This window comes from Macaca fascicularis, chromosome 10 (assembly GCF_037993035.2).
Source record: "Macaca fascicularis isolate 582-1 chromosome 10, T2T-MFA8v1.1".
Lineage (NCBI taxonomy): Eukaryota > Metazoa > Chordata > Mammalia > Primates > Cercopithecidae > Macaca > Macaca fascicularis.
In genome coordinates, this window is record NC_088384.1 from 33,588,718 (window position 1) to 33,602,545 (window position 13,828).

The 13,828-nt window shown below is 42.8% G+C and overlaps 1 protein-coding gene and 1 non-coding gene across 14 annotated transcripts in view; one reads left to right on the forward strand and one right to left on the reverse strand.

Moving 5' to 3' along the window:
* Window positions 1-13,828, forward strand: part of CLTCL1 (clathrin heavy chain like 1) — a 112,316-nt gene that overhangs the window by 34,988 nt on the left and 63,500 nt on the right. For all 13 annotated transcript variants that reach the window (XR_012419014.1, XR_012419015.1, XR_012419017.1 and 10 more), the window contains 2 exons: window positions 1,693-1,961; window positions 12,643-12,804. Coding sequence is in view for 9 of the 13 variants with exons in the window: in XM_005567993.4 (XP_005568050.3) it covers window positions 1,693-1,961; window positions 12,643-12,804 (431 nt within the window). In the remaining 4 variants the exon portion in view is untranslated. The remainder of the gene's footprint in view (window positions 1-1,692; window positions 1,962-12,642; window positions 12,805-13,828) is intronic.
* On the reverse strand, window positions 5,651-5,737 carry LOC123567354 (small nucleolar RNA SNORA15). Its single transcript, XR_006690269.2, has one exon. It is a non-coding gene; the product is annotated as a small nucleolar RNA SNORA15 (small nucleolar RNA).

A 13,828-nucleotide genomic window follows, 5' to 3' on the forward strand; every position in this document is an offset into this window, starting at 1 on the left:
GAGACAGAGTCTCACTCTGTCGGCCAGGCTGGAGTGCAGTGGCACAATCTCAGCTTGCTGCAACCTCCGCCTCCCAGGCTCAAGCAATTCTCCTGCCTCAGCCTCCCGACTAGCTGGGATTACAGGCACATGCCACCACACCCACCTAATTTTTGTATTTTTAGCAGAGATGGGGTTTTGCCATGTTGGCCAGGCTGGTCTTGAACTCCTGACCTCAGGTAATCCGCCCACCTCGGCCTCCCAAAGTGCTGGGATTACAGGCATGAGCCACCATGCCTGGCCTGAATTCTTTTTTATATTTCCAAATTGTTTGCTGCTAGTATCTCAAAATTCAGTTGATTTTTTTTTTTTTTTTTGAGACCCGTTTTTACTTTGTCACCCAGGCTAGAGTGCAGTGGTGTCATCTTGGCTCATTGCAACCTCTGCCTCCTGGATTCAAGCAATTCTCCTGCCTCAGCCTCTCAAGTAGCTGGAATTATAGGCACCTGCCACAATGCCCAGCTAAATTTTGTATTTTTGGTAGAGATGGGGTTTCACCATGTTGACCAGGCTGGTCTCAAACACTTGACCTCGAGAGATTCACCTGCCTCAGCCTCCCAAAGTGCTGGGATTACAGGTGTAAGCCACTGTGCCCAGCCCAATTCAAATTTTTGTAGGTTGACTTCGCATCTTGCTGCACTCCTGTAGTCACCTATTAAATCTAATAATTGTTTTGTAGATTTGTAGATTCCGTAGGATTTTCTTTGTAAATAATTATGTTGTCTGTGAGTTAAGACAGGTTTACTTCCTTTTTTGATCTTTATGCCTTTTATTTTTCTTGCCTTATCACACTAGCTATGTCATTCTCAGTGTCAAAACAAATGGTCAGAGAAATAATCCTTTCCTTGTTCCCAATCTTTGTGGGAAGCAATATTTTAATATTTTATGTTAGCTCTAAATTTTGTATAGATTCCAAAATCAAAACTTAGTTCATTGCTACAGGTAGAAGCAATATGGGTCTCTTGCCAGAGAATGGATGCCAAATATTTTGTCTAGAACTGTACTGTCCTATTGGACATTAGCTGCATGGGATTGTTTAACATTTAAATTAATTAAAGTTAAATAAAAGTATAAATTCAGTCCCTGAAATATCTTGCTAGATACATATTAAGTGTTTAATAGCCACATATAACTATTATCTGCTGTGATGGATGCAAATATAGAATATATCCTACATTGTAGAAAATTCCATTTGTCAGCATTGGTCTAGAATTTAAGACAAATTTGGAGAAGTTGGTTTAATGTGAAGGGATAGTTGTAGTCTTTCTTGAAAATTGGAGACTGCGCAGAGAAGGGGTGTCTTATGTTTTTGCTGACTTATCCAGAAAAGTATTTTGAAACAAAAAGAAACCAATCTGAAAGAGAGGCGTGCTTCAGTAGAACTAATTTCTCATTGTTATTCACATATTTCTATGAATATTTATACGCTTTTATATTCTTCTGAAGAAGAATTTAATGCATACAGGCTCTTCTCAATATTTAGACATTAAGGTATGGTTAATTACTACTCTGGCAGCATCTTTCAGACCCTGTTAATCAGATTAGCAGTACAACCTAAAGTAATATTAAAATAATTCAGAATTAACAGTATACTAATTTGTCTTTCAGATTTTTAATTTATCTTTCTTTAATCTCTATTATATCAAATACTAGCTGGGAAGACACTTCAGATCTTTAATATTGAGATGAAGAGTAAAATGAAGGCTCATTCTATGGCAGAAGAGGTGATTTTCTGGAAATGGGTTTCTGTGAACACTGTTGCCTTGGTGACCGAGACTGCAGTCTACCACTGGAGCATGGAAGGTGACTCCCAGCCCATGAAGATGTTTGATAGACATACCAGTCTGGCGGGCTGCCAGGTGATTCACTACCGGACTGATGAGTACCAGAAGTGGCTGCTCCTCATAGGCATCTCGGCTCAGGTAAGCCTTGAGCTGCCTTTAGGGGCTGGTCTGATGTAACTTCAAAGCCCTATATTAGAATGGAATGGTTAAGTCATTAGAAGTTGGTTATAGGGCCAGGTGTGGTGGCGTATGCCTGTAATCCCAGCACTTTGGGAGGCCGAGGCGGGCGGATCTCTTGAGGTCAGGGGTTCAAGGTTGCAGTGAGCTGAGATAGTGCCCCTGCACTCCGGCCTGGGCAACACAGCAAGACCCTGTCTCCAAAAAAAAAAAAAAAAAAAAAAGAAGTTGGTTATAGGTATAAGGCAGAAGTAGGCCTGGAACTGAGAGAAATAGAGATTACAAAGAAATCTGAACTTGGATCAAATATAATCTTAATTTACCTTTGGCCCATTAACTACTACTGCATTCCATCAGGTTCCTGATGTTCGTTGTGTAAACTATTTCTAGCACTGTTTTGAGAGGTTGTTGAGGAATTTTGTAGAATAATTTGGAACGCAGATTTATAAGAAGTCCTTCAGGAAGACGAGAGAGGACTAGACGTCCTGCCCACTGCGTCACAGCCAGGGCAGGGAGGGACCGTGGCCCATGGGGTCAAGGGGCCCTGATGTGCACAGCTGCTGCAGGGAGGGAGGTCTTGGGAAAATGGGCGGTCAGCTGGTCTGTCCTTGGTGAGTGCACACACTGCCCGCACGCACCGCAGCCTGCACACAGCACGGCCTTCCTGGCATCTCTGGCCCTACTGTGTCTGCACTGTTGTATCAAAGTCCCAGCATCTAGATGGTTAACATAGAGCTGCTTCTGTGTAAATGCTGCTTATTTTAAACACTAAGAAGTGTTTAATTTTATGGGGAAAAAAAAAAGTAGTCCTTAGACTGTATTTCAAGGACTTACTGGAATGTTACTAACTCATATTCTTTTATAATGAAAGCAGTATCTTTCTGTCCTCCTTTTTTCATTCCTGGTGACTAATTCAGTCACCGGATACTTGAGGACTATAGGATGTTTGCACTTGGGACACAGATCTTAATCATTCAATCCTGATGACCAGGGAATGATCTGTCTACAGCCTAGTGGGGAAGGTGTATCTGCACAATTCTAGTAATTAAGGAACTGTCACATCTTCAAAGAGAATACTGTGGGAGCCATGAGAGAGCAGCTTAAGTCAAGAGAGCCCACAACACAGGGGATCTAAGCTGCATTTTGCTAGCTATTAAAGCGCACTTGGGAAGGAAACAGTGCATGCAAAGGCATGGAATAGAGGGGAATGGCTCTTTCTGGGAGTCTAGGATCGTCCACTGTGGATGATACCTATAGGTAAGCATATTAGGTAGCTAGAGGGGCAAGACGTAGAGAGATGAGTGGGGGGCCAGACTGCAGGCAATGGGAATTATGTAGCAGGTTTTGAGTGAGAGTGATGTAATTAATTTTCCTTCTTAGCAGCATAGTGGAATGGAAAAACTGCTATCTTTGATGTTGGAGATGGACAGCCATGAAGACTGGAGGCCAGGAGACTAGTTGAAAGGCAGATACAGGAACAAAACCATGTAGTCTGTTCTAGAGTAGAGACATGTATGAGAAAGATTAAGAATACGCAAAGAGGGAAGGAGTACTTCTTTCCACTTGAGGATCTCTTCCATTTCTGCAACCCCCAGAAGAAATGAGGCATGTGTGACCAGATGAAGGCAGTGGCATTGCAGATATACAGGGGAAACAAGACCTAAGACTTTGGCTTAGTCACCCTGATAAAGGGCATCTACAACAAATACAACTAACATCTTACTTCGTGTTGAAAAACTGAAAGCTTTCCCCCAAGGATCAGGAACAAGGATGTCTTCTCTTGCTACTTCTGTTCAACTTTGGACTAGAGATTCTAGCCAGGGCAGTTAGGTGAGAAAAACATAAAAGACATCTAGATTTAAATGGAAGAATTAAAGCTGTCTCTATTTGCAGATGACATAAACTTGTATATGGAATTCCTAAGGAATCTAGTAAAAAACTATTAGAACTAATAAACAAATTGAGCAAGGTTACAGAATACAGTATCAGTATGCAAACATCAGTTGTGTTCCTAGACATTTGCAATGAACAATCAAAAAATGAAATCAGGAAAGCAATCTCATTCATAATAACATCAAAAAGAATAAAATACTTAGAGGTAAATTTAATTTAAAAAATGCAAAAGTTACATTCTGAAAACTACAAAACATGATTGGAAGTAATTAAAGAAGATCTAAATCAAAAAATGTCCCATGTTCATGGATTGGAAGATTTAATACTTTTAGGATGGAAGTACTCCTCAAATTGGTCTATAAATTCAACATAATCTCTATTGGAATACCAGCTAGCTTCTTTGTAGAAATTGACAAGATGATCCTAAAATTTATTTAGGAATTGCAAGGAACCCAGAATAGCCAAAACAACCCTAAAACAAATAAACAAAAAATTGGAGTGCTTATACTTCCCAATTTTAAAACTTGCCACAAACCTACAGTGATCAAGAATGTGATACTGGCTGGCCTCAGTGACTCATGTGTGTAATCCCAGCACTTTGGGAGGCTGAGGAAGGTGGATATCTTGAGCCCAGGAGTTTGAGACCAGCCTAGGCAACATGGTAAAACCCATTTTTTACAGAAAATGCAAAAACTAGCCAAGCATAATGACATGCACCTGTAGTTCCAGCTACTCTGGAGGCTGAGGTGGGAGAATTGCTTGAGCCTGGGAGGCGGAGGTTGCAGTGAACTGAGATTGCACCACTACACTCCAGCCTGGGTGACAGAGTGAGACCTTGTCTCAAAAAAAATAAAGTTTAAAAAAGAATAACATGTGGTACTAACTTAAGAATAGATGACAAACAAATTAGCTTGGTGTGGTGACATGCACCTGTAGTCCTGGCTACCTGGGAGGCTCAGGCAGGAGGATTTGCTTGAGCCCAGGAGTTCCAGGTTACAGTGAGCCATGATGATGTCTTTGCATTCCAGCCTGGGCCATAGAAACAAGACCCTGTCTCTAAAATTTAAAAAAAAAAAAAAAAAAAAAAGGAATAGATGAGTCCCAGAAAAGTGATATCCCCAAAAGCCAGGTTTTCTTTTCCTTTCTTTTTTTTTTTTTCTGAGACGGAGTCTCGCTCTGTCACCCAGGCTGGAATGCAGTGGCACAAATTCGGCTGACTACAACCTCCACTTTCCAGGTTCAAGTGATTCTACTGCCTCAGCCTCCGGGTAGCTGGGACTACAGGCATGTGCCACCATGCCCAGCTAATTTTTGCGTTTTTAGTAGAGACAGTGTTTTACCATGTTGGCCAGGCTGGTCTCGAACTCCTGACCTCAAGTGATCCACCCACCTCAGTCTCCCAAAGTTCTGGGATTACAGGTGTAAGCTACCACGCCTGGCCCATTTATTTTATTCACTTTTTTTTTTTTTTTTTGAGACAGAGTCTTGCCCTGTCGCCCAGGCTGGGATGCAGTGGCCGGATCTCAGCTCACTGCAAGCTCCGCCTCCCGGGTTTAGACCATTCTGCTGCCTCAGCCTCCCGAGTAGCTGGGACTACAGGCGCCCGCCACCTCGCCCGGCTAGTTTTTTGTATTTTTTAGTAGAGACGGGGTTTCACCGTGTTAGCCAGGATGGTCTCGATCTCCTGACCTCGTGATCCGCCCGTCTCGGCCTCCCAAAGTGCTGGGATTACAGGCTTGAGCCACTGCGCCCGGCCTTATTTTATTCACTTTTAATGATGATATACTATGAAAAACCTGAGCATACCATCAGTCATTCTGAAGGGAAGATTGCTTTTGCATGGCACCTCGTGATTTTTTTTTTTTTTTTAACATTCAAAATCAGCTTTAATGTTTTGTGAACAGAGTATGAAAGTTAATTTTCCGATTAAAGGGAAGGGAAACCAAATAAAAATTATCAAAACCTAGCCATAGTATCAACTTAGAAATAAATTTAAACTTACTCAAGGTTATTTCTTTTTTTTTTTTTTTTTTGAGACAGAGCCTTGCTCTGTTGCCCAGGCTAGAGTGCAATGGCTCGATCTTGGCTCAGTGCAACCTCCACCTCCTGGGTTCAAGCGATTCCTCTGTCACAGCCTCCCGAGTAGCTGGGATTACAGACGTACACCACCATGCCTGGCTAATTTTTTTTTGTATTTTTTGTAGAGACAGGGTTTCACCATGTTGGCCAGGCTGGTCTCAAGCTACTCAAGATTATTTCTAATAAGTTATGAACATATTTCTCTGAATTAAAATAATATCAGTTGAGTGCAAATACATTTTTTAAAAATTCATTAATTTTAATTTTAATTTTTTTATTTTTTGAGACAGGGTCTTGCTCTGTCACCCAGATTGGAGTGCAGTGACATGATCTCGGCTCACTGCAACCTCCACCTCCCGGGTTCAAGCAATCCTCCTGTCTCAGCTTCCCGTGCAGCTGGGATTATAGGCATGCACCACCACGCCCAGCTAATTTTTGTATTTTTAGTAGAGGTTGGGTTTCACCATGTTGGTCAGGCTGGTCTCAAACTCCTGACCTCAAGTGATCTGCCCGCTTCGGCCTCCCAAAGTGCTGGGATTATAGGTGTGATCACTTGAAACTTATTCCTCCAGTCTAATCAGAATGTTGTATCCCTTATGGTCAATTGATTTTTGACAAGGATGCCAAGACAGTTCAGTGAAGGAAAGAATAGTTGTTCAATACAAGGTTTTTGGGCACTGGACATCTGTATGCAGAAGCATTAAATGGGACCTCTGTCTCATAATACTAAAAACTCAAAATCGATCAGACCTAAATGTAAGAACTGAACCTATAAAACTCTTAGAAGGGCCAGGCACAGTGGCTCATGTCTGTAATCCCAGCACTTTGGGAGGCTGAGGCAGGCGGATCACCCTGAGGCCAGAATTTCAAGACCAGCCTGGCCAACATAGTGAAACCCCATCTCTACTAAAAATACATCATGAATGAACCTTGGAAATATTAAACTAAGTGAAAGATGCCATTCACAAAAGACCACATATTATATGATTCCATTTATTTGAAATGTTCAGGATAGTCTGATCTATAGACACAGAAAATAGATAAGTAGTTGCCTATGACTGGAGGTGGAGTGTGGGAGATGGGAATGAGGATTGAATGCTAATATGGTTTCTTTTAAAGGATGAAAGTATTCTAAAACTACATTGTAGCGATGATTGCACAACCCTCTGAGTATATGAAGAGACATTGGATGGTATACTTTAAACCAGGGGTGTCCAATCTTTTGGCTTACCTGGGCCACATTGGAAGAAGAATTGTCTTGGGCCACACATAAAATACACTAGCAATAGCTGATGAGCTAAAAACAAAAATTGCAAAAAAATTCATTTTATATATATATATTTTTTGAGACCAAGTTTCGCTCTTGTTGCCCAGGCTGGAGTGCAATGGCATGATCTTGGCTCACCACAACCTCCGCCTCCGGGGTTCAAGTGATTCTATTGCCTCAGCCTTCTTGAGTAGCTGAGATTACAGGCATGCACCACCACAGCTGGCTAATTTTGTATTTTTAGTAGAGATGGGGTTTTTCCATGTTTGTCAGGCTGATCTCGAATTCCTGACCTCAGATGATCTGCCCGCCTCGGCCTCCCAAAGTGCTGGGATTATAGGCATGAGCCACCGTGCCCGGCCAGAAATTCATAATGTTTTAAGAAAGTTTATGAATTTGTGTTTGGGCCGCATACAAGGCTGTAATGGGCCACATGTTGGACAAGCTTGCTTTAAACAGGTAAGTTCTATGGTATGTGAATTATATCTCAATTAAGCTTTCAAAAATACCCTTGGGGGCCACGCACGGTGGTTCACGCCTGTAATCCCAGCGCTGTGGGAGGCCGAGGCAGGCGGATCACCTGAAGTCAGGAAGGAATTCGAGACCAGCCTGGCCAAAGTGATGAAACCCCATCTTTACTAAAAATATAAAAATTAGCTGAGAGTGGTGGCATGTACCTGTAATCCCAGCTACTTGGGAGGCTGAGGCAGGACAATCGCCTGAACCTGGGATGCAGAGGTTGCGGTGAGCCAAGATTGCACCATTGCACTCCAGCCTGGGCGACAAGAGTGAAACTCTCAAAAACAAAACAAAACAAACAACAACAACAACAAACTCTTGGGAATTATGCCTCTTTACAAAGAAACCATCATGTTTGAGGAATATAAAACAAAAATTATAAATCATAGTTACTTGTATATGCTTTACTGACAAACTAAAAACCAACAAATTAAAAAATCCCATGCATTTACCAACAACAAAACACCTCATGGGCATGAGAATAGACATGTAGACTAATGGGAAAAAATGTAACGTCCAGGAATACACCCCTACATCTGTAGCCAATTGATTTTTGATGGAAGTGTCAAGACTGGTCAATGGGGAAACAGTAGTCTCTTCAGGAAATGGTGCTGGGACAACTAAATATCCACATGCAAAAGAATGGAGTTGGTCACCTGCCTCACACCATGTACAAAAATAAACTCAAAATAGATCTGAAACCTCAATGTAGAAGCTAAAACTACAAAACTCTTAGAAGAAAACATAAGGAGAAAGCTTTATGACTTTGGGTTTGGCATGGATTCTTAGATATATAATAGCACCAAAAGACTGAACAACAAAATTAACTGATAATTTGGACTTCAGAATTAAAAACTTTTGTGCATAAAAGGATATTGTCAATAAAGTGAAAAGACAACCTGGGATATAATATTTGAAAATCATGTATCTGATAAGGTTCTAGTATCCAGAATATACAAAGAACACTTACAACTCCGCAACAAAAAGTCAACCCAGTTAAAAAATGGGCAAAGGACTTGCTTGACATCATTAGCCATTAGGAAAAAAATCCACCCTCGAAACCACAATAAAGTACTACTTTACACCTACTTGGGTGGTTATAATTTTTACAAAGTAGAAAATAAGTGTTGGCCCTGAAGTCAGGAGTTCAAGACCAGCCTGACCAACATGGAGAAACCCCATCTCTACTAAAAATACAAAATTAGCCAAGTGTGGTGGTGCATGCCTGTAATCCCAGCTACTCAGGAAGGCTGAGGCAGAGTTGCTTGAACCCAGGGGGCAGAGATTGCGGTGAGCCGAGATCACGCCATTGCACTCCAGCCTGGGCAACAAGGGCGAAACTCCGTCTCAAAAAAAGAAAAGAAAAGAAGTGTTGGCAATGATGTGGAGAAATTGGAACCCTCCTACATTAGTGGTAGGAATATAAAATTGTTCAGATGCTGTGGAAAGCAGTTTGGCGGTTCCTCAAAAAGTTAAACGTAAGGCCGGGTGCAGTGGCTCACGCCTGTAATCCCAGCACTTTGGGAGGCCAAGGCGGGCGGATCACGAGGTCAGGAGATCGAGACCATCCTAGCTAACACAGTGGAAACCCTGTCTCTACAAAAAATTAGCCGGGCATGGTGGCAGGCACCTGTAGTCCCAGCTACTCGGGAGGCTGAGGCAGGAGAATGGCGTGAACCTGGGAGGTAGAGCTTGCAGTGAGCCGAGATTGCGCTACTGCACTCCAGCCTTTGCAACAGAGCGAGACTCTCTTAGGTAGGTATCTACCTAAGAGAAATGAAAATGTATCCACACGAAAACTTTTACACAGATATTCATAATAGCATTTTTTATAATAACCAAAAGGTAGAAACAGCCCAAATGTTCACCAGCAAATGAGTGGATAAACAAGTTGTGGTGTATCCATACAGTGGGATATTATTTAACCCTAAAAATGAAGTACTGATACATGCTACACATAGGTAAACCTCAAAAACCTTACTAAATGAAAGAAGAGAGGCACAAAAGGCCTCATATTTTATTATTCCATTTATATGAAATATTTAGAATCAGTAAATCTATGGAGCTAGAAAGCAGGATTGGTGGCTGCTAGGGGACTTGGGTCAGAGGACTGGGGACTGACCATTTAATGGGCACAGGAATTTTTTTTGGGTGATGAAAATGTTTTGAAACTATGCTAAGGTTTTGGTTCTACAACATTGTGAATGTCCTAAATGCCATTCAATCATATACTTTAAAATGGTTCATTTTATGTTTTGTGAATGTCACCTCAACATAAAAAGGGGAGGGGAAGCCAGGTGCGGTGGCTCATGCCTGTAATCCCAGCACTTTGGGAGGCCAAGGCAGATGGATCACGAGGTCAAGAGTTTGACAACAGCCTGGCCAACATAGTGAAACCACCTCTCTACTAAAAATACAAAAATTAGCCGGGCATGCTAGTGCATGCCCGTAATCCCAGTTACCCAGGAGGCTGAGGCAGGAGAATCGCTTGAACCCGGGAGGTGGAGGTTGTGGTGAGCTGAGGTCATACCACTGCACTCTATCCTGGGTGAGACAGCGAGACTCTGTTTCAAAAAAAAAAAATAAAAGGAGTGGGAAAGGGGAATGTGGGGCCATAGTTTGCCAACCCTGTCTAAGCATTTACAAATGCAAATGCCTGTTTCTGTTTGAAACAACTTCTGTTCCTGTCACCTGGTTAGCTCTTATTCCAGCTTAGGTGTCACTTTGGGAATCCTCCCTGACTTACTGATCTTGGTGAGCTGACAAGGCATCTTGTTCTCTCCCATGCCGTAGCAATCAGCACTCTGTATTGCAGTTGCTTGTGTACTTGCCAGAAACTCTCACCATCTGTCCTTGAGAGAAGGACCTGCGTCATATTTTACTTATCCCTAGCCCCTAGCATTGTGCCTGGCACAGTGAATGCATTTGCTCATTGAATCCTTGCCTGCTACAGTCCTTAACATGCCTTTTTGACACACTTAATACCCAAATTTGACACACTTAACACTCAGCAGCCCCATGAGGTGGGAGGGTAAGCCTAGCAGGTGCCTAAGACTTAGAAGCAGGCCATCGGCCCAAGGCCACAGACGTAGCCTCAGGTCTGGTCTCTCACCTTCACCTCGGCTGTTCTGTCTTCTCTGCCTCTTTGTCTTGGCTTCAGTTTAGGCTTCGTTTAGGTATCTGTACCTGTGGGACTCAAATGTGCTGTCATCATGTTGCTGGAAGTCTTCCCAATCTCTTGGGGAGGGTTTTGTCCTGTCTTTGGATTCTCATTTTTACCTTTTCATGCTCATTTTTCTGTTAAAACACAGACCACTTATCTGCTGGTTACTCCCTTATTTCTCCCTATAAGTATTTCTCCCTATACTTATCTGCTGGTTACTCCCTATTTCTCCCTATTACAGGCTTTGGTACCACTAATCTATTTTCTGTCTCTATAAATTTTCCTATTCTGGATATTTCATAGGTGGAATCAGACAATATGTGGCCTTTCATGCCTGACTTCTTTCCTCAGCATGTTTTCAAGGTTCATGCATGTTGTAGAATGTGTCAATACTTTGCTGAATAACTTTAACAGAAATCTGTGCGATAGAAAATATTTTTAAAGACAAAGTTGAAGCCTTTGTTATCCCATTTTAAGGAGTTGTGAGTGAGTGGGGAATAGGCTGAGGATTTTATTCATGAACTACATGTGAGCTCACTCAGCAGAGACAATTGAATGTTTAATTACAGGAGCTTGAACTGGGACCCTTTTGTATTCCATTCACTTAGCTTTTTGAGCATTTGACATTGGATATAAATGTACTGAAATTCTTTAGTAGAAAATATAAATTCTGGCCGGGCGCGGTGGCTCACGCCTGTAATCCCAGCACTTTGGGAGGCCGAGGCAGGCGGATCAGGAGGTCAGGAGATCGAGACCATCCTGGCTAACATGGTGAAACCCCATCTCTACTAAAAATACAAAAAATTAACTAGGCGTAGTGGCGGGCGCCTGTAGTCCCAGCTACTTGGAAGGCTGAGGCAGGAGAATGGCATGAACCTGGGAGGCGGAGCTTGCAGTGAGCCGAGATCATGCCACTGCACTCCAGCCTGGGTGACAGAGCAAGACTCTGTCTCAAAAAAAAAAAAAAAAAAGAGAAAATATAAATTCTAAGTTTTATAAAAGATATTAGTGTTACTGGTTTGGGGGTTTTGGTTTTTTTAGAGACAGCGTCTTGCTCTGCCATCCAGGCTGCAGTGCAGTGCTATAGTCATAGCTCACTGCAACCTCGAACTTCTTGGCTTAAGCAATCCCCCTGCCTTGGCCTCCTGAGTAGCTAAGACAACAGGCGTGTGCCACCATGACCAGCTAATTTTCTTATTTTTTTTGTAGAGATGGCGTCTTGCTGTATTGCCCAGACTAGTCTTGAACTCTTGGCCTCAAGTGATTCTACCAAGGTGCTAGGATTGCAGGTGTGAGCCACTGTGCTGGCCTTATTAGTTTTTATTAAATACAATTTTTGCTACTTAGAAATTTCAGAAAACACAATTTTCAAAATTACCTGTGATTGCATCCCCCTGATTTAACTACTATTAATGCTTTGGAGTTTTTCCTCCAAAGTGCACGAGTTAGTTTCCATGAAAAAATGCTTTCACGCTTATTATATTTAACAAATTAGGATCATCCATCTTACTTTTTTGTGGTCTTATTTTTTTCCATAATGTTTGCCATCTTTCCACGTCAAATTCAGAGTGATATCATGCCTTTAATAGCTAATGCATTTAATTTTTATTAGAGGAAGTATACCTCTAATGTATGAGACTTTCATTTTAGAAATATATTTTAAGAATTATTTCTTTATATTCCTCCCTTTTCTCTCCCTTTCATTGTATATCTTTTCTTAGCAAAACCGTGTGGTTGGGGCAATGCAGCTCTACTCTGTGGATAGGAAGGTTTCACAACCCATAGAAGGCCATGCCGCTGCTTTTGCAGAGCTCAAGATGGAGGGGAATGCCAAGCCTGCCACCCTTTTCTGCTTTGCTGTACGTAATCCCACAGGAGGCAAGGTAAGATCCACTGTATTGTCTTCTCCCTGAGAAAAGTGTCATGAGCTGGTGTTAGGGGTATGCGTGTGTGTGGCTGGGCATGGCCTGCAGATGTCTGTGTGAGAAAAAGTTCGTGGTGGTGAGAACTGTGCACCGCGATGCACATGATTAAGTGGCCCCATTCCCCTAAAAAATGCTCTTAGGCCGAGCGCAGTGACTCACGCCTGTAATCCCAACACTTTAGGAGGCCAAGGTGGGTGGATCACGAGGTCAGGAGTTCAAAATCAGCCTGGCCAACATGGTGAAACCCTGTCTCTACTAAAAACACAAAAATTACCCGGGCGTGGTGGCGCATTCCTGTAAACCCAGCTACTCGGGAGGCTGAGGCAGGAGAATTGCTTGAACTGAGTCCTGCAAGACAGAGGTTGCAGTGAGCCAAGATCGCACCACTGCACTCCTGCCTGGGCTACACAGCGAGACTCAGTATCCAAAAAAAAAAAAATATCTTTCCACACAGACTAGACTGAAATGCACTATAAAGGTAAGTGAGGTGGCCGGGTGTGGTAGCTCACACCTGTAATCCTAGCAGTTTGGGAGGCTGAGGTGGGCGGATTGCCTGAGCTCAGGAGTTCTACACCAGCCTGGGCAACACGGCAAAACCCCATCCATCTCTATTAAAATACAAAAAATTAGCCGGGCGTAGCCACGTGCACCTGTAGTCCCAGCTACTCGGGAGGCTGAGACAGGAGAATTGCTTGAACCTGGGAGGCAGAGGTCGCACTGAGCTGAGATCGCACCACTGCACTCCAGCCTGGGTGACAGAGCGACACTCCATACGCCCCCCCCCAAAAAAAAAGATAAGTGAGGCACAGTTTCTGCTCTTGGGGAGATGACTGTGAAATCCCCAGTGTGGTTCCATCCTTGCCATCAGCATGGTTCTGCCCAGGTGGTTGGTGGGAACCTGAGGGAGGCTCCAGAGAGATGAGACTGTGCCCAGGAGCCAGTTGGGTTTTATCAGGCTCAGGGACATGGCCAGCGGCTGCTC